General features: G+C 33.0%; 1 protein-coding gene across 7 annotated transcripts in view; it reads left to right on the top strand.

Annotated features, from left to right (window-relative positions):
• CSMD3 (CUB and Sushi multiple domains 3) overlaps positions 1 to 25,157 on the top strand; it is a 1,172,992-nt gene that overhangs the window by 1,047,181 nt on the left and 100,654 nt on the right. For all 7 annotated transcript variants that reach the window (XM_070630871.1, XM_070630869.1, XM_070630875.1 and 4 more), the window contains 7 exons: positions 4,013 to 4,131; positions 5,244 to 5,313; positions 10,341 to 10,457; positions 13,519 to 13,728; positions 17,361 to 17,549; positions 18,271 to 18,448; positions 19,866 to 20,011. In XM_070630871.1, coding sequence (XP_070486972.1) covers positions 4,013 to 4,131; positions 5,244 to 5,313; positions 10,341 to 10,457; positions 13,519 to 13,728; positions 17,361 to 17,549; positions 18,271 to 18,448; positions 19,866 to 20,011 — 1,029 coding nt within the window. The remainder of the gene's footprint in view (positions 1 to 4,012; positions 4,132 to 5,243; positions 5,314 to 10,340; positions 10,458 to 13,518; positions 13,729 to 17,360; positions 17,550 to 18,270; positions 18,449 to 19,865; positions 20,012 to 25,157) is intronic.

Here is a 25,157-nt window from a genome sequence, read left to right as displayed (position 1 = left end):
TGGCAAAAAAAAATCAAACAATCTTCTAAACCGTTAGATGAATTTTTTATGGTAAACCTTCTATGTGTAGTATGTTTTATTCCTTTATGTTGAAAAGTAGATTGTTAATGTAAAAATAATGAAAGTACTTTGAATTTTATCATTATCTCCCTTTCATAAATAACTGATTTCAAATGTTACATAGCACTTTTTAGATCTCAGTGAGTTACATGTTTTTCTCCTTTCTGATTACAGTATGTTTGGAAGACAAATCTTTCTTATAATTATATTTTTTAAATCTTATATATAATAAGTATGTCAAAATATATCTCGTGATACTCAGCCATAAAAAAGGACAAAGTCGTCCCATTCACAACAACATGGATAGACCTTGAGGGTATTATGTTGAGCGAAATAAGCCAGACAGAGAAAGATGAACTCTGTATGACTCCACTCATAGGTTGTAGTTAATATATGGACAAAGAGAACTGATCGGTGGTTACCAGGGGAAATGGGGGTGGGAGGGCACTAGGGGTGAAGTGGTGTACCTACAACATGACTAATAATGATGTACAACTGTAATTTCACAAGGTTGTTAACTATCATAATCTTAATTAAAAAAAAAAGTCCATTCTGTATGAAGGAAGAAAGAACCAAGTGATATGGATGAAATAGCAAATAGTTTTCAGTCATTTTGCTAAGAATGTTTTACAATTATAATTTTATTCTCAAAATAATTATTTTTATTTTTTATTTGGGGATTTTGTTTTTTTGTTCGTTTTACAGTAGAAGACATTTAGGCTGGGAGTTAAAAAGGAATTTAAGTGTAATCGCACAGCTATTTAATGGTTAGCCACCCCTGGTGGTCTGGTGGTCTAGTGGTTAATATTTGGCGCTCTCACTGCCCCAGCCCAGGTTCATGTCTCAATCAGGGAACCACACCCATGCATCTGTCGGTTGTCAAACTTTGGCAGCTGTGTGTTGCTGAGATGCTGAAAGCTATGCCATCAGTATTTCAAAAACCATCAGGGTCACCCATGGTGGACAGGTTTCAGCAGAGATTCCAGACTTGACAGACTAGGAAGAAGGACCTGGCCACCCAATTTTGAAAAAAATTTTCCATGAAAACCCCTGAATAGCAGCTGAGCACTGTCTGGTATAATTCCAGAAGGTGAGAGGATGGCGCAAAAAGACCAGGCAGGGTTCTGTTCTGCTGTACACAGGGTCACTAGCAGTCAGAATTGGCTCCATGGCACTAACAACAAATTTAATGCTTAGTGCCATGAAATTTCAACAGAAATAGTTTATGGTGAGTTCCAAAGAACATTTCTCAACATGTACAGGTAAATCTTGTTCACTGAACATTCTTTTTTCTTCTTAATAAATCCCATTTTATTGCTTTTGAAGGTGATACAGTTGTAACTATATGCTTTGCCATTCTGTGCACGCAAATGTACATTCTTTGTACATCAATTTTGGAAAGTTGTTTTCATTTTCATTTGTCTCAAGGTATTTTTTTATTTTCTCTTTGATTTATTTGCTTACCTATTGGTTGTTTAGTAGCACACTCTTTAGTATCGGTGTGTTTGTGTTTTTTCCAGTTTTCTTCTTGTAATTGATTCCTAGTTTCATACTGTTGTGGTTAGAAAAGATGCTTGTCATGACTTCAGTCTTCCTCAACTTGTAGTGACTTGTTTTGTGACCTAACATGTGATTTACCCTGGGGAATGTTCCATGTACACTTGGAAAGAATGTCTATTCTGCAGTTTTTGGATGTAATGTTCTATATTTATCTATTAATACCATCTGGTTTAATGTGTCATTTAAAGTTAATGTTTCTTTATTGATTTTCTGTCTCAGTGATCTAGCCATTGATGTAAGTGGCTTATTAAACTTTCCTGCTATTACTCTATTACTGTCAATTTTTTCCTTAATGTATGTTAATATTTGCTTTGTATATTTAGCTGCTCCTAGATTGGTTGCACAAACATTTGCACTTGTTATATCTTCTTCTTGGATTGACTTCTTTAATATTATGTCATGTCCCTTTGTCTTTTGTTACTGTCTTTATTTTAAAGTCTATTTTGTCTGATATGAGTGATGCTACCCTAGCTTCCTTCTCATTTTTGTTTGCGTGGAAAATCTTCTGTCCCTTCACATTCAGTTTGTGTATTTCTTTAGATCTAAAGTGAGTCTCTTGCAGGCAACGTATAGATGGGTCTTGTTTTTTATCCATTCAGCCACCCTATATCCTTTTATTGAAGTGTTTAGTCTATTTACATTTAAGGTAATTATTGATAGGTATGTATTTATTACCATTTTGTTAATTGTTTTCTGATTGTTTTTGTAGTTCTTCTCTGTTCCCTTTTTTCTTCTCTTTGTTTCTTACTTTGTGATTTGATGACTTTTTTAGTATTATATTTTGTTTCTTTCTCTTACTTTTTCTATATCTATTGTAGGTTTTTGGTTTGTGGTTACTATGAGGTTCTTATATATCAACTTATATATATAGCAGTCTATTTTAAGGTGATAGTTGCTTAAGTTTGAATGCATTCTAAAAGCACTACATTTTTAATCCCCCCTTCATGTTTTATGTTTATGGCATGGTATTTTACATCTTTTATTTTGTATATCCCTTACCTACTTATTGTAGTTATACTTGATTTAACTAGTTTTGTCTTTGGACCTTCATGTTAGCTTTTAAAGTTATTGATCTACTAATTGTATTATATATTTGCCTTTACCAGTTACATTTTTTTCTTTCATATATTTTCTTATTCCTAGGTGTGACCTGTTCTTTTTCACTTAGAGAAGACCTTTTAATATATTTTGTGAGGCTGCTTTAGTGGTGATAACTCCTTTAGTTTTTGCTTGTGTGGAAAGTTTTTTCTCTCTCCTTCTATTTTAAATGATAACTTTGCTGGGTAGAGTATTCTTGGTTGTAAGTTTTTCCTTTTCAGCACTTTAATTTTATATCCTGCTATTCCCTTCTGCCCTGCAAAGTTTCTGCTGAAAAATCAGCTGATAGTCTTATAGAGGGGTTCCCTTATATGTGACTAGATGTTTTTTCTCTTGTTGCTTTTAAGATTCTCTTTTTATCTTTCACTTTTACCATTACTTATAATATGTCTTGGTGTGGATCTCTTTGGGTTCATCTTGTTTGGTAGTCTCTGTGCTTCCAGGACCTGGATATCTGTTTCCTTCTCCAAGGTGGGGAAGTTTTCAGCCATTATTTCTTCAAATCAATTTTCTGCCCCTTCCTCTCCCTCATCTCTTTCTGGGACACCACAATGCAAATGTTAGTAAACTTGATATTGTCCCAGAGTTCCCTTAAATTGTCCTCATTTTTAAAAATTCTTTCTTCTTTTTGCTTTTCTGATTGGGTGATTTCCACTATTTTGTCTTCCAGATTGCTAATTTGTTCCTCCATATAATCTAATCTGCTGTTGATTCTCTGTATTGTATTTTTCATTTCAGTTATTGTATTCTTCAGCTCTAAGTGGTTCTTTCTTATACTTTCTGCCTCTTTGTTGAAGTTCTCATTTTATGCTGCCATTCTTCTCCTGAGTTCCAGTGATCATTTTTATGACCATTTCTTTGAACTCTTTATTGGATAAATTACTTATCTGTTTCATTAGGGTTTTTTTTTCTGGAGTTTTATCTTGCTCTTTCCTTTAGAACATATTCCCTTGTCTCTTCATTTTGTCTGACTCTCTGTGTTTGTTTCTATGAGTCAACCCATATAGCTACCTTTCCCATTCCTGAGGAAGTAACTTTGTATAGGAGCATCTCCTGTGTAAGCTAAGTGTGCCAGGTGACTTTGGTAGACCTGCTGGAACTGGATCAGTCACAGTCCAGGGGTTCTCAGGGCTCTCTGCACTGTTGCCACCCTGTTGATCACAGAACATTCTTAATGTTTCAATTAAAATCTAGTTTTAACGACACCAGTGTTCAACTTTGGTAATTTAATATGCATGATTTAAGCGTTCATCGTTTGAAAGTTACTTATATTATTATCATTACATATTATTAGCAATTGGTTTGGATTCCTGTCCTGAACCACAGACTCCTAGCAGTGGAATTAAAATTGGAGACAGATATATGGTTGGTGATGTGGTATCCTTTCAGTGTGATCAAGGCTATTCTCTTCAGGTAAGTCTATTTTAAAATTATGGTTTTAATTTTCATTGCCCTTTCAGAATATGTTAACGACTGATGGTTGACAATCCACAACTTTAAAACAATATTGATCTCAGGCTGCATAGTTTAGCTTTAAGTGAGAGGTTATTCAATTTGTCAAGAAAATACGTGCATGAGAGAAGTTGCTGGAATGGACTAAATTTTTTTGTTTGCAAGCAACCAAAAATGATTTTTGAACCAAAATTAATCTTTGCTTCACTTTTTTCTCTGTTCACTTAGGATATGACAATTGAACTTCTGGATCTTTAGAATTTGAAAATATAAGTGAAGTACTACTTAAAGCATTAAATGAAACTTCCTTGCAAATAACTTCCCCTAATTACTGAAAATCAGCTACCAGTGTATTTTGCTAAAAAAGTGAATTTGCAATATATATTCTGATTTTATGTATTTATATTGATCTTCTTTTGTAGGTTTTCTGGAAGGTCTCAAAATTATGGTCTCATAAAAATCTCACTAAATGATAGACCCATTAAGAAACTAAGAAAAAAATTGAGGCAGAAAGTATTTCACATGTTAAGTAAACAAATTCCCTTAGGAAGCAAAATTAAAAATTAATAATTTATAGTCTTTAAAGTTGTATCACAAATTATTAATCTCGAAGTTCAGTCAAATCTTTCTGGACTTTATATTTCAATTGAAAATTTAATATACCTTAACTGACTTGTTTTCATATTTTTATGAAAGAATTTTATAATTGTTCTTTAACATATTTAATCTTGAATATTACAGCAATTTATTATAAGCAGCTATGTTTATGACCATTTCATTTGTATAATCATTGCAGTATTTTAGTAGAACATATTTTGATAGAAAAATGCTAAAACCACAATTCTAATGTGATATGGAGTGTTAAGTTTTCTACTGGGACCTTGTGATTTCTTACGTTTTACCACAAATGTATATAATTACCTTTTCTATTTTGCCATACTAAGATATCCAGTAGAAGTAAAAAAAAATCTATAAATGACAAAATATATTTAAGCTTGTCTTCTTAATAATCATTCATTATGCTTTTAGACTTTTTCAAATGTCTCCTGAGCTGTACTGTCTTGTTTATATAGGGTCATTCTCACATTACGTGTATGCCTGGACCTGTAAGAAGATGGAATTACCCAATCCCAATTTGTTTAGGTAGGTTAAAGAAATATAAATCATTTATAAGCTTTATCAGATTTTAAAGATACACCCTGTATATGATGTTGTTCAAACATATAGTTTGCCTTTTGTCAGGTTTTATGGAAATGATATTTTGAGATAAATGTTTCACATCATTTCTTTTATTTTTAAGTTTAAATTTTTACAATTTTTTTACCCCAAACTTTAATATGAATGGATGACTTAAAACTGTAGAAATTGAGAAAAGATACTAGGTTTTTTGATCCCCAGAGAGGTTTCTCAGTATGATATGATAGAAATACCCATAGTCAGAAAAATAAGTATATATTCTATTGCTTACTATTGAGTCAGAATAGGAAAAGAATCTGGAGTCTACCAGAGGAAGCATGACACACCATGAGATGTCTTCAGTGGTGACAGGCAATCGAGATATGGAGTGTATTGAAAGGGCACTGCAGGCTTTGAAAGTATATGGGCCCAGGTTTTTGCCCTAACTTAGTATTGCTTCTAGTTATTTCTATCTACCCTTTAATTTTTTTCTCTTCCTCATTTCTGGCATCTGTTTGCAACCATTAATATACTGAGCTCTACAGAGTATGGAAAAAAAAATGTGAGGTATGATAATCCCTATCTTTAAAAGATTTGTTTACCATTTAGAGTGGTAGAAATAAAAGAAATGAAATAAGAGAGTAATTTAGTGTTTAATTATACCATTGACTACATGATGGAATTTCAGACAGATGAGACTGGTGACTGAAGTCGTTGGGAAACATAGTTAGCCCATAAAATTTACTCAGAATTTTGGATGATAAGTTTAGTTCAGATAGATAAATGAAGAAGACTTTTCTGAGTAAGAAAAAGGGCAAAGCAAAAGAATTGTCATGACTTGTATGACCTACCTCTGTAAAATGACCAAACCTGTATAATATTTGTTTGCTTGGGCTGCCGTAACATAACAGCTCAGACTGGATGGCTTAGATAACAGAAATTTATTTTCTCACAGTTCTAGGAGCTAGAAGTCCAAAATCAAGGTTCTGGCAGGGTTGTTTTCTTTTGAGGCCTCTCTCCTGGGCTTGTAGATGGCCGTCTTCTCCCTGCGTTTTCACATGGTCCTTTCTCTGTGAGCAAGCACTACTGATATCCCTTATTCTTCTTATAAAGACATCAGAACTATTCGATTAGGGCTCCACCCTTATGACTTCATTTAACCTTAAGTACCTCCTTAAAGGCCATATCTCCAAATACAGTCACATTGAGGATTAGGGTTTTAACATACAAATATTGGGGGGGGACACAATGCAGCCTGTAAGGCCTATGTGCCATGTACACAATTCTCACTGGAGAGTCCTGGAAAATAAGCGTAAGGATGTGTTTAATTGGCAAAGGATATTGAAAGCTTTCAGACTTGAGATTGGATGATATTTTTTAAAGGACATATTTCTTTAGGTAGTATAAATAACTTATAAATGCATATAATGCCAATTATAAAATTATATATATAGACAGATAGATATAATGCCTATTATATCTTATATATAAAACATATATATATGAGTAAAAACATATATATATATTTTACATACACATATAAATAAAAAATATATATATATATAAGTAAAAACATATATATAGGTAATGCCAATTTTATGAGCATGTTATGTGTGTGGGGTGTGTAAGTGTATGTATATCCAATTGAGTATAAAAAATTGGTGATATAAAAGAGTACAATGAACGAAACAAATAGCACATATATTCTGCTGGTACGAGAGCAGAGACTTTAGGTCTTCTGTTCATTATCATATCCCCAGTGCCTAGAACAGTTCTCATCTTAAGTAAGCTTCCGATAAATATTGTGTAATGAACAAATTAATATAAAGTTTTGGAATTCCACAGTACGTATTTTTTAAATAATGTTTTCTTTGTTGACATTAACTTGGAATAATTCCCCTTACCATAACATGTTTTCAAAATTTTGATTTTTAAAATGGCTTCATGGCATAACATAGTCTAATTTGTGTCATTATCCTCTTTTTTGTTACAGTTTAGTTTTTTTGTCTTTTTGATATACATTTATAGGTCTTTTTAACATGGCTTCATGTACACTTCTAATTGTTTACCTAGGATGTTTCCTAAGTAAATTAATTATGTCATTGTATGTAACTGTTTAAATTTAAATACCATCTCAGTATTATATTACAATTTCCATCTTGCTATATTGCTCGCACCAATTATTACTCTTAAGAAATTGCTAACTTTTTAGGTAAAGTAATGATTTTGATTAAATCTGTATTTCCATTGTACATTGTTAACAAGGGAAATATTAGATGGAAGTGATATTTTAATAAAATTAAATTAGAAAGTTTAAATTTTATTATATAGCATGAATTGGCATGCAACTGTATGGAATACTTACCAGATTTTGATGTCCAATATATCTGTATTCAAATTTCAGCTAAGGTATGGTAGCTGTGTATGGCAAGTGTATAATTCTTTGAGCTTTTGTTTGCTTACCTGTTAAATGGGATAATAATGTCTGCCTTACAGGCCTATTGTGAGAATTAAATGAAAGAATGTGTTTAAAGTATTTCAGCCTGGGACACACAAGGCATTCAGAGTGGTAGCTAATGCTGTGAAATATAGGCAATAACTTAAGAGTCCAATAGTGGAGGATAGAATTTTTAAAAAAAAAAAAGGAAGTGAAAATTGTAATGGAATATTTAGTGACATAGACAAAGTTTACAATATATAGTTAAGTATAAAAGGCTTAAAAAGATTCATACTATGATCCTACTTTCATTATATACATACACATATAAACACACGTGCGTACATACGTATTTTTTGGCAGAGAAAAAAAGAATATAAAGATAAACAGGTTGTCTATGGGTAGTGGAATTAGAGGGCATTTTTCTTTATTTTCTACTCATTATTTTGTATTTTATAGATTTTGGACAAGAAGCTTGTACTATATTTTATACACAAAGTATCTGAAGTGACATCATGGTCATATTATAGGGAGAAACCGAAGTCAGGAGCCTGACTCAGAGAATGTCTTAAAATTCTAGTCATCAGGTAACAAGGTTATAGCCTTGTGAACTGGGAAATAAAGTGTCTGCTGGATATTTTGGTGGAAAGAAGAAAAAGTCACTTGAGAATTTATGTCGTAGAGACCAATCAGAAAGAGGAATTAAAGATGATTTTATCTTGAAGGACTATAATATGGTTGTGTCCTTAACAAAAAGTGTGTAGTGGAGCACAAAAGAGACTATACAAAGACCCTGGTAAAACACACAGAATTGTCACTAAAGGCCTAGGAGTGTGTGAGATTGCAGAGGCACTGAGAAAATGGACATGAGTGTGGCGCTGAAGGCAGGTGCATTTTTAAGATCTTCTTCGTATGTCTTTCATGGTTTGTCATTCTTTTTTTTTCTCCTATTATCTGTTTACTCTTTATCCTTTTTCCTGTGATTTTGGGATTTATACTCTGGAAAGGTGGGCAATGCAGATGACAGGATTGTCAGATCACACCAAAAGAGATGGAAAGTAGCAGAAGGAGAAGGACAATGAGCAGCTCAAAGACTTGAGATTGTGAAAGCAAGAAAGCAAAAGACAGTCCTCCTGTTCTTTTACTCAAACTTCAGAATAAAGCAAAACAAACCTACCGTTGCAGTCTCGCCATAAACTTTCAAAATACTTTTGATTAGCCAAAATATTTTATCTCCCACTTGTTAATTATCAGATTATGTGATGAATGTATGTGGATAATCAAATTTTAGAAAAATGAATTGGTGGACATTAATGGCATACATGTGTTGAAAATTTCTCTAGTTTAAGGATGGATGACCTGAGATTTCAGAAGGATGGAAAATATCAGGTGTAAATTTAGATGTCAAGTGTAATCACAAGTTTGAAAGAAAGGTTTATATGAAGATTGAGTACACGATGATATACATATAATTATATATACCTATTTCCGTAGTAAAATCTGCTTGATACATAATTTATTCAGTTCACATAGTTAAAGATAGCTGTCAAACTGGTTATTGATATCATATAGGACATTGATAAAATTTCTACGTAATTTGCATTTATGATATATAACCTGAGGTTTGAGTATCTCTCGGTTGCTATTCTTAACGAGAAATAAATGAGCGAAAATTCAGGTAGGTGTTCTATAGGATAGCTTTCTAACTTGATGTGCAGTCACGAAATTTGATTCTTCAAACCACAGTTAACAGATGCAATTGCTCTTTTAATGCATGTTAAATAATTTTCTATAATCATGTTAAACTTAAAACTTGGGTAATTATCTGTTCTTATACTTTTTACTTAGCTTAGCAATAGTAAATCAGTATGACAGGGATTCAAAAACCAGTACCTTTATAAATTATGCCTCAATTCTCAAACTAGGGTACATGTTTTTACTTGTATTGTACTTCCCTATTCTTTGTCTAAATTCTTTTAGGACACAGTGAGGCCATATCCCATGTGTGATATTGTGAATCCCTCACATATTACCAATAGAAACCAATATTTTTCTTAAAATTCTATCTTTAGCCTCCTCACAAAAAGAAGAAAACGAGGGAAATTTGTGTAAATGGTTCCCTCTTGAATATAGTACTTAGAACAGATGTTGTTGGCTTAATTTTATTCTGAATTATATCATCTTTGGAATGAATCAAAACATTACTAGAAGTACTTAAGGATGAAAAACAAAATGCTCGCTGTGGAAAAGGACATGTGCTCCTTGTTTGATTGTATTCATTGCACGTGAGCTACTCCTTGCTGTGCAATAATTGATTTAGCTTGCATTTATTGTTGAGGAAGGAAATATGTTGTCTTTTTATGCTATTTTAGAAAGTGATTGTCAATTGATTATATTTGATTACTAGTGTGTGGTGAATAAGAGTTGACAATATTCAAATTTATATCAAACAGTTTTAACTCAGAGAGTTGATTAAGACTTGAAATAATTTCAATCTGTTTTTAATACAGTAAAGTATTCCACTACTCGGGCTTACGTGGAACCTGTTATCTTGCAGCTCAGTGCGGTGGTGCTATGTCAGATTTCAGTGGTGTGATCCTCAGCCCTGGATTTCCTGGAAACTACCCCAGCAGCTTAGATTGCACGTGGACAATAAAGCTGCCCGTAGGTTTTGGTATGTACATTAAAAACAGGCGAAAAAATTTTCAATATCATTAATGCATCCTTAAAAAAAATCCATGTCTAATAAGAACTTATAAAGTATTCACAAATTGGAGTTTACTTTGGGGGGGCATACAGTTATGTAAATTGAGAAGTGAAATTTAGGTAATTGTTACTTAAGTCAAATATATTTCACCTGGATAATTAGAGGAATTATCACTTGGATAATTACAGGAATATGGGCATTTTCTAATTTCAGAGATAGATAGGTGATAGATAAATAACTTTATGATATTTTCTAATTTATATGTATAGATATAGCTTGAGTTAGATGTACGTGGCAATGATAAATTCAATATGATTTTCGTGTATAATTGTATTTGTAGCTGTTTTCTTATTGTTGTAACCAAGTAATACTTAGATAAATTATTTTCTGGTTATCTGTTGAATTCACCCAATATTCATTTTAAATAAATAAGATTTTACGTTTGAAAAGTAGTAAAAGTAGTTAGGCTTAAATACTCACATAGACGTAATACCTTTCTAGTTCTGATAAAACAATTCCCAGTGTTTTGGATATATTGCATTATATATATTGCATTTAATGATTTTTTCTCACATCACTAATATATTCTCTTGTAGCTTCTTCATATCCTATGAGTCTATAAATGCATAAAGAGAAGTGCTAGGTTGAGGATAGACTTGTTCACTAAATCACAGAAGACTTGGATGAGTAGATACTCCTCAAAGCACAAACCTGATAGATTTAGAGCCGTTAAGAAATTCTGTACTATCTCACTTATTGAGGATTGAATTTAGGTACCTCATTACCCAGAGGCATCTATAGCCTCAGAATACAAATTCATATTTAAATGTTTTACATAAATTTACAGAAAACATAGTTTTGATAATTCTTTACTGAATACATATTTACTCCAGGTAATGTTGCTAAGTGCTGGGGATGAAATGCATAGTAAAACAGACTTTGTACCTTTCCCCAGATGAGTTGCAGGTACAATGAGGGGACAAGTAGTCAAATATGCTATTACAATAAAGTATAATGAAGAGTACAGGATTGTACTTAGTACAGACATCTAGCCTAGTCCAGGAAATATAGAAAATCTTGCCAGAGGAAGTGATGCCTGGACTGTGGCTTTAAAGAAAGTAAGAATCAGCCCAAAAAAGAAGGTCAGTGTGTGGGGAATGGGAAAGAAATTCTACGTAAACAGAGTGACACGGAAAGATGCAGATGAGAAAGCTAAAGAAATGTAACAAGAAATTTAACAAGTGTGAACAGTATGTGACTGGCCTGAGGTTTTGGGAGAACAGGAAGCCACTGTAAGAAAGATACTGGGGGATCTTCTAATGAGGATTATTCTGGCTGTAGCGTGGAGACACCCTTAGTTTGAAGTTGTAGTCCAATTTTATGTCCATTGCTTGAAAGATAATAACTAGTATGGTTATTCTTATGTGTCTTTTACTGGCCACTTAAGAGGGCTTACCTCGTGTTGCTTATGGGGCTAAACGAATTATTTTAAAATAAATTACTAAACATGTTTTCAATAGTGTCATTATATCTTCTTCAACTTACTTCTTACTAATGCTATCCTGATTTTAAAAATCAAGTTCATTAAAAATTAAAAAGAATACACATCTCTGTTTTAGAAATGAAAACATAAAAGATTTTCTGATTTGATTACATTTAAATAACCCCACTGTTATCTTTGAGTTTTGGTTAAATCAAATATTAGTTATAATAAATTTGAACAAGTAATTTGTAATTTTTGAGATAAAATTCAATCATATCAACAGTTAAAAAAGTATTTTCTCATGTCCATGAAACAGTTATTGACAAGATAATTTGTGAAAAGAGGGCTCAGGAGAAAGTTTTAGAAAAAAATATCCACATCTTGGAGCCTCACATATTAAGGCAGCATGTTGAAAGTTCAAGAAGTTTGTGTGATTGTACAGAAAATTGTTTAATATTTTAAAGCATATTTTCAATATTTCCCAAATTTGTTTGTCCATGGAACTCTTTTTCCATGTAACTCTTTTTTCATGAACAAAATGTTACTTGAGAACCCCATGTAGTTATTAAGAGCAAAAGTTTAGGAGCCAGAGTGTCTGAGTTTGAAATTCAGCTCTTTTAGGTCATTGTGTAAACTTTGCATATTGTTCAGCTTCTCTGTGCCTCAATTTCCTCATTCTCGTGAGTAACTGTGAGCGTTAAATAAGCGTATATAAATACTTAAAACAATCCCTGGAGAAAAGAAAATGCTGAATAAATGTCAAATTTTGTTATTAGCAATTTGGAGAATGGTGGTTGTAAGAAAAACATCAAATTCACTAAACTTAAATATTAATTGCTTAGACAAACATACCTCAATGAGGCTTTTATTTTAATTTTCCATCCCAGAGACATTTCACTAAGTTGTATTTTAGTAATATTTATGTTGAGACTGTATTGCAATATAACAGCGTATAATAATGATTACTAGATTTTATTGAGACTATTATATAAAATTTAGCATTATCTTCTGACAAGCAAAATTCTAAAAGGGCACGCTGGTAAATTACATGCCTCTAAATAATATTTTCGAGAAGTTGGTTTATCTCCTGTAGTCAAATGACTAATGTCTAGTGCAATTGTGGAATCTGGTTATGTTAATATATAAAAACTTTGTAATCATATTTTGACCTCAAATTGGCCTTATACAAAATACAAATAACTGAGTGGCTTTTTATCTTTGAAAATTGGTTGATACAATTTTAAATGGTATTAAAGAGCAAGAAAGCCGCTTAATTAGTTTTGCTATAGTGCCATTGTAGTAAAATGAGAGGTTTTCCCATATGACAAATAGTGGGCATTTGAGAGCAATATTCTGTTACTTTGAACTCTAGCAAAACTAATTGTCCTGGGCAGACAGCAAACCCATGGCCCAGACCTTGAGGGTATGCCTCTTGAACTAAGTGGAAACATATCTAAGTACTTTCATGTGAGCCTGTGTGTTTGTGTGTGTAGTAAATTTGGTAAAAAAAAATAAAGTAGTATTATATTTGTTTTTATCCTTTAGGTGTACATCTCCAGTTTGTAAATTTTTCTACAGAAACCATACACGATTATTTGGAAGTAAGAAGTGGATCCTCAGAAACTAGTACTGTTATTGGCCGACTTAGTGGTCCTCAAATACCATCTTCCTTATTTAGCACGACCCATGAAACCAGCTTGTATTTTCACAGTGACTATTCACAAAACAAACAAGGGTTCCACATTGTATACCAAGGTGAGAGGAATAATAAGAAGTGAAATCTTATTTAGCCCCAAACTAGCTGTTAGCAATCTAACTAACTCGAAGTTTTTTCTATTTTCTGTTTTAGTCAGAAAAAGGAACCTAAACCAAAGCAAGCGTCAACTAGGAAGACTTTTTTAATAATGCAACTTTCAGGCCACTATGTAGGAGGAATGGTGTCTTTCGGAGGCCTTAGAAAATCCTAGCCATGAAATAAGGATTGAGTTAGTCGTTTGTTTTTTTTTTTCTTACCCAATTAAGAAGTTGGAGGAGTTGAAAGAGTTTGTTTTTTGTTTTTTTGGTTTTTTTTTAAAGATTGGCACCTGGGCTAACAACTGTTGCCAATCTTTTTTTTTTCTCTGCTCTATCTCCCCAAACCCACCCTGCACACAGCTGTACATCTTAGTTGCATGTTCTTCTAGCTGTGGGATGCGGGATGCCATCTCAACGTGGCCTGACGAGCAGTGCCATGTCCGCGCCCAGGATCCAAACCCTGGGCCACCTCAGCGGAGCCCGCGACCTTAACCACTCAGCCATGAAGCCGGCCCCATGAGTTAGTCTTAATACACAATCAAATCAAGCAAGTCAAGGCAAAGCAGTTAAGCAAGGCAAACTGGATATCAGACGTTTATCTTTGCTCTTACGTCAAAAAGAGTGTATTAAAAAGATATTTTGTAGGACTCATGTATTATATGTAAAGTCATTTTTTTTTACTTTATAATGATAGAATAATATGACGTTCCTTAATTCCATTCTACTGTCAGGAGAATATGAAATAAATACTTGGACAATCATATATATTAGGTTTATTTTTAATATAAAACTGCTACATGACCTTGAGCAGGACTGTGATCCCTTTTGAATACAGAGTTTGGACTCAGGTAGGCCTAGGCTCAAATGTTGGCTCTCCCTGTTCAATCTGAAGTGGGCTACCGCTTGACTCCATTGCTTCATTTGCGTGATGGAGTTAGTAATAGTACCTCCCAGATAAGTTGTTTGAACTTCATATGATAAAATGAATATAAAATGAAAATAAAATGAACGTAAATGAATAATGTATTTCATTATTTAGGGCATTTTAGCTATTTTTATTATATTATTTCATATCTTAAAAGTCTATTTAAAATTATAATGATATTTTACACAAACAATGTAGTTGCACTAACTGCAGTTTTTAATCAAAATGAATTTAAAACTTAGTTACATCTCTGCCCTAATTATGAAAGGATTTCATGAGTATGTGGTATTTCGTGTGTGAATTCCGGGAGACAAGAGATCTTTGTGTTGTTCGTTGATGTACCTCAAGTGCCTAGAAGAGTAAAAGCACAATAAATATTTGCTGAATAAAAGTATATACTCAAAAGGAAATTGGAAAGTAATTAAAATAGACATTGTAACATCCAACTACATGGGTGTAAAATAATTACAATTTGTATTATGCATGCATACATAACTTAAGAGCATCACACATCATCCTTTACGTAAAATAGGAGTCATTTCTGCCAGCTCTAGGTACAGAATTAACCATGCTCCTGAGGAATTTAATTCTTTCAAAAACAATCGGGCAGTTGATTGAGTTTCTTTTTTGGTGCTAGAAGACAGAGCTGTATTTGTGGTCATCTCTAGCCTTATGCCAAGCACTTTGCTATCTACCTTAAACCTGGCTCTATCTTCTTTCTCCCTGCCCCTGTTTTTCCTCTCCCTCTCAAAATAATGTTTTTATTTGAATGATAGAAAACTGTAATTTGAATTTTACTGCATTTTTAAGTGAACATACCCTTGAAAAAAGATTTATTACTTACCTAATAAAAGCATAAAAGATATAGAATTTGTTACTGTTATTGATAGAACATTAATATTGTTGACATGAGCTGTAATGTGTTACAATGATCATTATATATTACTTGTGAAGTACGTTGAATTTTAAAACTACCTCTTATTTTACTGCATTTATATCGTTGAGCAAATGTCATTTTTGAGAAATAGGTTAATTTATACAGATTCACAGAATCAGTGTCATTTTTGGATGATTTTTATGATTAGACTTTAAGAACTTTCTGAATTTTTGAAAAATGTGTAGGATACAATTAAGTGTATCCTTCTACTGAAGGACTTGGTTCCAAAATTAATGTTGTTACTGGCAACATTATTGGGTTTGTTAAGCCCTGTATTTTATATAATATTAGGATGGGAACTTTTCTCCTGAACATTTAAAATCTATTTCTCATACTTCCTCATTAAACTAAAAATCGTAGAAAGGTAAACATTGTCTAAATTATCACAGGATCACACATTTGTCTATGAGTCTTATTCTATTCCAAAGTTATCTAATTAACTAAACTTATTGTGGTAATCATTTTATAATATATGAAAGTCAAATTCTTATCCTGTACACCTTAAACTAATGCAGAGCTGTATGTCAATTATATCTGAATAAAAATGAGAAAAATTATCTTTTAAATGTGAGTGAAAATTGAAAGGGTTTATTTAATAGAATAATATATTCCAACTCCTAGTGATCAAATGATACACATTTGTTTTAAATTGGAATAACTCATTTGGCTTTGATCTTTTGTGTGTGTGGAGTATTAACTGAAAAAGATAGACTAAAAACACTTAGTATCTTAAAAGGATTGTTCATTCTGAAATCTCTAGTTTAAAAATTGGAGTTAATTTTAGTAAACATCGTAGGATAGCTTTTTCAACTTCAAATGTAAGTTTTTACATTATTTCACATTTTATAATATTTGCGGAATTTAGAATTGAATGGTCAGTAGCAAAATGGTTTCTGATTACTGGTAATTTAAATTTTATTAATTATAATACAATTTTTAACTTCTTAAAAATAAAGTCCTAAATATTAATAATATATGAATACACTCACTGTTTATAGGTTTAAAATTTATTCCACATTATTTGTTAAGCACCTATATGAAAGGCAATGGGCAAGGCCTATAGGATACAATGGTAAACAAAACTAACAGGAACTTCGATCTCATGTAGACTATAGAACAAGAAAAGTATGAATAAATAAACATGCAGTTATACTGCAGTGCTAAAAATATCATGATAAGTTGAGTACAAAAAATTTATATTAGAAGGAAATTTGTTTCCTAGTACTTTATGTTGTTAAATAACTTATTTAAAGGAATTCAACAGAGTGATATAGTGATTTGTTCCTTTTAGAGAAAAACTAGTGAAAAAACAGTTTAGAAAGGCTCAGAATTAGGCTTACACATATGTTTCTTTTATTCTGTGTACATGCAATGTAACCAGGAAGCAATTGCATTCTATGTAAAAGAGTTCAGAATATATTTGATTAAAGCTGTGGCCATAAGAGTAGTTTAGATTTTCACTAAAATTTATAATTTAGATAGGTTGCATAAGTGGGTGAAGAAAATGAATGCAGTTTTGTGAATCGTACTTAGCATTTTAAATATGAAAATCATAGACATGAGAAGAAAGTTATGTCACGCTGTCATTGCCATCATTTAAGACAAACCTGAATTACTATTTATAAGTAAGAATAAGCGGCACTGCATTTATTTGGCAAGTTGCAAATAGTACCCATCTGTGGTATTCCGAAATTCAGAAAAGAAAAACATCTTTCTTTTTCCCTTTTCCAGCCTATCAGTTGCAAAGCTGTCCTGATCCACGTCCGTTTCGAAATGGTTTTGTAATTGGCAATGATTTTACTGTGGGTCAAACCATTTCATTTGAATGTTTCCCTGGATACACACTTCTTGGAAATTCAGCTCTCACTTGCCTTCATGGAGTGAGCCGTAATTGGAATCATCCACTTCCAAGGTGTGAAGGTATGCTTCTAACTTGAAGCTATCTTTTAGGTGATATCATCTGTGTTTAGTAGTTCTTGTTTTGGTACTCTTTTTTGTCTTCGTCTTCAAATAGCATGCTAAATATACACTCTATCTTTCAGTTGAAGAATTATAGTTAGTATCTTAAGGTTATATAAGGCTCCATGATGAATAACTCATTTTATCATAATTGACAGGAGTCCTAACCTTCCCCATTGGAAGTGAAAATAGAGTTGATTAACACTTTAGAGCTTCTCCTCTGTGTCTGTGTGGGTATATGTGCCTGTGTTTAATAATCGTTCTTCTATAAACCAATCACTCAGATACTGCTACTGAATTTGGGCTCATTTTCTCAGGAAAAAAACCCTTTTAGATAAAAAGCTCTTGAACCTCTTATAAGGGCTTACATGTATACATAATATAAGACAAATGAAAGTTGAGCAGTGTATGCTTTGATCAAGTATTTGAAAAAGAACACAATGTAATTTACTAATCTAGTGATAGTTAATAATAATTATGTAGCATACCTCACAATGAAAAATAAATAAAAACTGACTATATTACGTTCATGGTTGCCAGCTTCATTTTATATACCTTAACTGAGGTAAAAACATGACATAGATGTATTTTATACTGCTTAAGGGGTATGCAATGTTTCTCTTCTCTAAAATCAGTCTATTGTTATTTTATTTTAACATTTTGTTTTGAATCTTTTCTGTAGCTCTTTGCGGAGGGAATATAACTGCAATGAATGGCACCATTTATTCTCCTGGGTATCCTGATGAATATCCAAACTTTCAAGACTGTTTTTGGCTTGTAAGAGTACCTCCTGGGAATGGAATCTATATCAATTTTACAGTCCTTCAAACAGAACCAATCTATGATTTCATTACTGTGTGGTAAGTCAGGACCATTGTTATTGATTGATTCAACTGTATATAACAGTGAAACAAGGAAGGGATGAAAATATGTCACAATCCTCTGTACAAATTGCCATCTATTTGAATTGATGTGAGTACCTGAGGGTGACAGTATATATGTTGTAGAATGAGACAAAGAAAAGAAATAGGTTTTGACTTATTTGCCCATGAAGTAGCTAAACTCTTAGAACAAAAACTTTATGGGTGAGAAAATAGTGGTTTATTATTAAATTAATGTGCAAAACCAGGGAATTCATATCAGAGGAAGTTTAAGGCAAGAAAGTTCTCTATTTACAAAACCAGTGAAATTTATTTATTTGGTGAGGAAGATTGGCCCTGAGCCAACATCTGTTGCCAATCTTCCTCTTTTTGCTTGAAGTGAGGAAGATTGTTGCTGAGCTAAATCTCTGCCAATCTTCCTCTATTTTGTATGTAGGACGTGGACATGGCCACGACATGGCTTGATGAACAGTGTGTAGGTCCATGCCTGGGATCCCAAGCCATGATCTTTGGGCCGCCAAAGTGGAGCACGTGAACATAACCACTATGCCACTAGGCTGGCCCCCAAAACCAGTGAAATTTAAAAGCCCATATTGAAATCACAATTATTTAATGTAACCATTGGATTTCTGTCATAATTGTTTGTTGCAAAATATTATGTTTACATTGTTATTATCCTGTCAACTGAAACATCTTTAAAAATATGTTGGGGGTTAGCCTGGTGGCATAGTGGTTTTAAGTTCACGAGCTCTGCTTCAGCAGCCTGGGGTTTGTGGATTTGGATCCAGGCATGGACCTACAAACCACTCATCAAGCCATGCTGTGGTGGCATCCTGCGTACAAAATGGAGGAGGATTGGCAGAGATGTTATTCCAGTGACAATCTTCCTCTAGCAAAAAGAGGAAGATTGGCAGCAGATGGTAACTCAGTGACAATCTTCCTCACCCCCCAAAAAAAAAGTTATAAAGAAAATCTCTGAATGTAATTATTGACAATTGGTTAATTGCTGTGTGAGTTCTAAGATTCCTTCTAAATTTAACAGTCTATGATTCTCAAGATTGTTTTGAGGAAAATAAAACAAGGGCAAACTTCAAGCATTTGGGAGAATCTGGATTGTGGTCAGTAAACCAAAGAAAACATAATCGATTACAACTAATATAGGTGCATTTCATTTAGGTAAAAACATGATCTGTTTTTGCACTTCACATTTTTAAATACGTTATCACCTAAATAAACATAAAATATACTGATATGATTTGGTGCTCATTGGTTATTTCATCTACCACACCTTTATCATGCCATATGTAATACTTTCATTAAACTTTGTGCAAAACTCTCCAAAAAAATCAATCTCAATTTCTCTTTTTCCCCTCCCTGCTCTGTCTCTCTCTAATAGGGATGGACCAGACCAAAACTCACCTCAGATTGGGCAGTTCAGTGGCAATACTGCTCTGGAATCAGTCTATAGCACTTCAAATCAGATTCTAATCAAATTCCACAGTGATTTCACAACAAGTGGCTTTTTTGTGCTCAGTTATCACGGTTAGTAATATCTCAGAGTTCCTATTTCGTTAGTCACTGTTTAAAATTGTCCTGGAAAAATTGAATGTAATATATATTTAACCAGTGATTGAAAAGGTATTAAAATTTGACACTTTTTTTATCACTTCAAATGCATTTACTTGCAAAGAATGACTTCTTTTAAGCATTTAGGGGCATTAAAATGCAAGCAAAAGGAAATAGGAAATAAATCAGTCAGTAATTACCCAGTAGAAAATAATCATTTTTGCATGGAAACCGATAAAAGAGAACCAGCTGTTCATATTTTATTGCGTGTAATTTTGAGACATCAATAGATTTTTCAACACAAAATGTTCAGTCTATTCAACTTGCTGTGAGTCTTTCTAAAATTAGCATCCAATATCTTTATGCTTGAGATCATATTACTCATTCATTTAGACACTTGTTTCAAAACTGTATCTATTCTAGAATCCTACAGTTTTAAGTGACTGTTCCAGATCATTAAGTTCATGGCTTTTACTCCTGTGGAATAATTTATGAAGAGTTTCAATTTTAATTCTCTGTATAGAATTATTCTGGGTGCTGTCTTCATAACATTGAATTTTTGAAAGAATGTTCAGATAGTTTCACAGAGTTTTTTTTTTTTTTTTAAGATTTTTTTATTTTTTCCTTTTTCTCCCCAAAGCCCCCCCGGTACATAGTTGTATATTCTTGGTTGTGGGTCCTTCTAGTTGTGGTATGTGGGACGCCGCCTCAGCGTGGTTTGATGAGCAGTGTCATGTCCGCGCCCAGGATTCGAACCAACGAAACACTGGGCCACCTGCAGCGGAGCGTGCGAACTTAACCACTCGGCCACGGGGCCAGCCCCTCACAGAGTTTTTAAAAACTTTCCTTTTATCTCAAATTGATTGTATTCCATTATAAATAAGGAAATGTTTATTTATGTTTAATGATTATATCCTTTATCTGCTATGACCATAGTTCATAAAACGCATTTTGCTTTGTATGGCTTTGTCAGACCGATTCCATGAGTATTTCACAGGATCAGTAAACTCTAAATTAAATTTGCAAAAGTTGTATGAAAATTTGCAAGATGAACATGCACTTTCTCCATTATACTGATATACAATTTAATGTTTTCATCTTTTTTGACTCCAGGAAATCGTTGATACTCAAAGCTTAAATTCCATGAAAAATATTGTAAGTCAAATATGGTTATACTCAAAAACATGTAAAGCACATCAGGCCTAGAAATAGTCAGAGAATAGACCAGAAAATATTTGATTTACTTAATTTCAGCACTTATTAGCCAAGGGATGGTATGCAATTCATGCTTCTCTGGCGGCCCACAGCTGCCAGAACTGCACGTATGCTCCAGGACATCCCAGTAGAAAATGGGGCATTCAGTTACATTAGTTTTATTCAGGCTATTTTTTAATTACTCATTTGCCTTTTTTACTAAATTGGTCATTGATGCTGGCAGTATATAGGTACAGTTTAAGACTGCAACAATAGGCTTATTACTTTCATAGATAGTCATAATTTGCGAAGCAATAAATTATATCATAGTTAAGGTCAAAAGATGAAATGGTTGCTGAACTGTGTTTTGTATATTTCCTCTCCTCATGGATCCCTGCATAATTTTTTATTGTTTTGTGTCCTTCCTGAACAAGTGATAAAAAAGGGACTATTCACTGATGGACTATAGATATCCATAAGATAACCTTATAGAGACTGCAAAATTCTTATAAAACTTGGGAGACATTTCAAAGGGGAAATATTTTCAGATAAAAAGTTGTGTGTGTGTGTGTGTGTGTGTGTGTGTATTCATATAGAAACTAAAAAGACGACAGAATGTTATGATATACACATAAAATATGAGTATGGATTTACATAGACACTTACAAGAATGTATATACATATATTCTCATTCCAAAATATGTTTCACCTGAATTTTGTAACTAGGTTTTCAGTTATTTATAATAAAAATAGAATTGGTTTAGGAATAAATATGACCAACTATTGGTTTAGCAATTTGTTTTCCAGTCAACTTTGGACAGTTTACCCTTTGGTCTCCATTTTCTTCAGCTATAAAACAATATGGTAAGATTGCTGAGAGGATTAATGAGAGACTGTATATATAGAAATTACTCCAATTACTACCATATGTTAGGTTGAACCATATGAAAGTATTGGTTAAAAAAATGCTGAATATTGACAATTTTGTATAGCTCAAACCAAGTAAGTGCTGTCATTAATACTATTATTAATGTCACATTGCAGAGTTGGTATGAGAATTGGAGACAATGGGTACTATGCAGTTAGTATAGTGCCTGGCAGAGTGGATGTTCAGGAAATGTTCCTTTTCTTACTGTATCTCCTCTCACTTTTAAAATTTTCTAGTAGAGCATTTATTTTTATTCATGTTTATACTTTAAATTTCATAATAAGGCACAATTGCCAGAGTCTAGAGAAGCCTAACATTTGAGTGTATACATCTCTGGAAATTTTACCCAAACCTTAAAATAACCTTGAAATTTGGGAATGTAGCCAGGGCTCACGTTAAAAATTGACAGATGCCTTACATCTACCAGCCCTAGTCGGGTAATTTTCCTAGAGCTCTGCTTTCAGCCCTACTCACCATTTCAAGACTGCATGATGCCTTCAGTAATCAAATAAAACTGCCCCATAATCCAGTTCACTGAACCTTACTCCCCAGTGCCTCCTCTGACTCTAGACAAATTCGTTCTCTCCCTGCCTTCTGCACTTCCATTCCTAAATGTTTTTTTTTTTTTCTCACCTTTGTTCTTTGAGCCTCCCCATCTTAAGTCCCATTTGCTCCATTTCTTGATAATTTGAACTCATGGGGATCACTACCATCTTCTCCTTGATTGCAGTTACTCTTTTTTTTTTTTTTAAGATTTTTTTTTTTTTATTTTTTCCTTTTTCTCCCCAAAGCCCCCCCGGTGCATAGTTGTATATTCTTCGTTGTGGGTCCTTCTAGTTGTGGCATGTGGGACGCCGCCTCAGCGTGGTTTGATGAGCAGTGTCATGTCCGCGCCCAGGATTCGAACCAACGAAACACTGGGCCGCCTGCAGCGGAGCGTGCGAACTTAACCACTCGGCCACGGGGCCAGCCCCTGCAGTTACTCTTTTTACCAAACTTTTGAGAACTTAGTTACAGTACAGTGTATTGTTTAATAAGCCTTGTGAGTTTAATAACAGTGAGTGCTTTCTTTGAGGACACAGATCACGTTTCTGCTTCTTAACCGTTTTGTATTTTTATTATTGACTGATTGATTGCTTAATAATATTTTAGTCTTATAGTGGGAAGAGTGTGTTCAGATTCTTTTTAAAAAGTTGTTTGAGTTTATTTGAGATGTAGTAGTGATAACTTTTAAAACGATCACTATACAATTATGTAGATGTATGCCCATCCCTCCTCACAGAAACAGAAAAGACGCCTGTTTTCAAATTAGCATTAGTACAATTTAATACAACTATAAATATAATATTCATATCCTGGGCCTATATTCAGTAGCTACAGCTTAGTGCCAAAATGAGCTCTCATAATGGTAAAAAAATTGATCAAGTCATTTAGTATTTTTTAATAAATAAGCCAGAGAGATAATTCACTATTTAACACTTATTTTAAGGCTACTGAGTATGCCTAAGCTTAAAATACTTTACTCCCCCACGCAGCTTTCTTTAAATTCTCTTATTGATTCAATAGCTCCTTCTGTTATGCCCTACCCTATAAGTCACAAATGGTTTTCTTAGAACTTGTGTATTTATTTTATTTACTGGACGGATCAATCTTTTCAAATATTTTCTTAAGGTCACATTGATCATTTAGGTTTTATTTATTAATATATTTTTAATATGTTTGAAAAGGGAAAAAAGGTTTTGTTTTTTTTTCCCTCTATAACCTGACTTCCTTTATGAGATCCAGCCAGCCATCTCTCTTTTATAAAACATCACCTTCATAAAGCCTTTCATGATCAAAAATAACATTCATAAAAAGCTTTGCAAAATGAAAGTCCTGTGCAATGAAAAAATAGGACAGGCATAAATGTGGAAGCACTTTATCTTAGATATTATTTTTCTTCTTCATCTGAGGAAATGTTTTTGTCTCTCTCTGTGGCCATAATTATAATTCCCTAAAGTAAAAGCTGAATTTTCTTGATATCTGCTATACAGTCAAGATGGGGTTGGCTTGGTCATAAATAATAACAATATCAGTCCTAATCAATTACTCCAGGAAAGTAATTTTCACAAAACCTGTTTTAACTGTCTGTTTTTGCAGACACTGATTTTGTATAATAGTCACTATAATAGCAATAGCTACCATTTACTGAAAACTTAATATGCTGGGCACTATGCTAGAGGCTTTCTATGTGTTATTGCTAATTTTTGTAACAACTCTGCAAGATAAGTATTATTATCCCCATTTTAATAATGAAAGAACTGAGTGAAAAAATTTGAAGCCTATATAAAGCCAGAGGAGAACTAATAAATAGAAGGGCTGCCTGGAATTCAAAATACATCTATCTGACTCCAAAGAATGACCTCTTTTAAATAATGACAACGGCAATAATAATAACAGCTAAAATATATTGAGTTCTTACTAAGTGCCAGGCAATGTCCTAAGCTGATTATCTCATGCATTGGTTATATTTAATGGCAGGTAAATATAACTTTTCTCTAAAAATTCAGCAAAAGTGATTTTCATTTTTAGCAAGATGATAGGTCATCTCATTTTCTAGAAAATACCCTACCTAATTACAGCTTAGAGCTTCAAACATTTTAGTGCTTCTCTTACCCAGGATGTACAAACTAACAATGGTATGTTGGTAGGTTTATCACAACTTAGTATATTGTTCTTTATAGTTTTCAAAATGTGCTATGGTCACTATATGAAGAGAAAATAAGTTTTACTGCGAGTCTGACTTTACCATCCCAAACAACTAGGAGACTATAGTATAGCCAAAATATATATTTATTAATTCAAAACAGAAAGTATCATTTTAATGTTTAAATCCATTATTCAGGGCAGCTCTTTTTCTAATATTAAAGTAGTAGGGAACTTCAGTTTACATAAAGAAGATTTTTATAGTGAGCATAACAATAATTCATGTCATCTACTGTTTTATATTACTGGTACATC

This window comes from Equus przewalskii, chromosome 8, assembly GCF_037783145.1.
Source record: "Equus przewalskii isolate Varuska chromosome 8, EquPr2, whole genome shotgun sequence".
Taxonomy (NCBI): Eukaryota; Metazoa; Chordata; class Mammalia; order Perissodactyla; family Equidae; genus Equus; species Equus przewalskii.
Note: the sequence above shows the minus strand (reverse complement) of the source record. Positions and strands in the feature narration are given on the sequence as shown.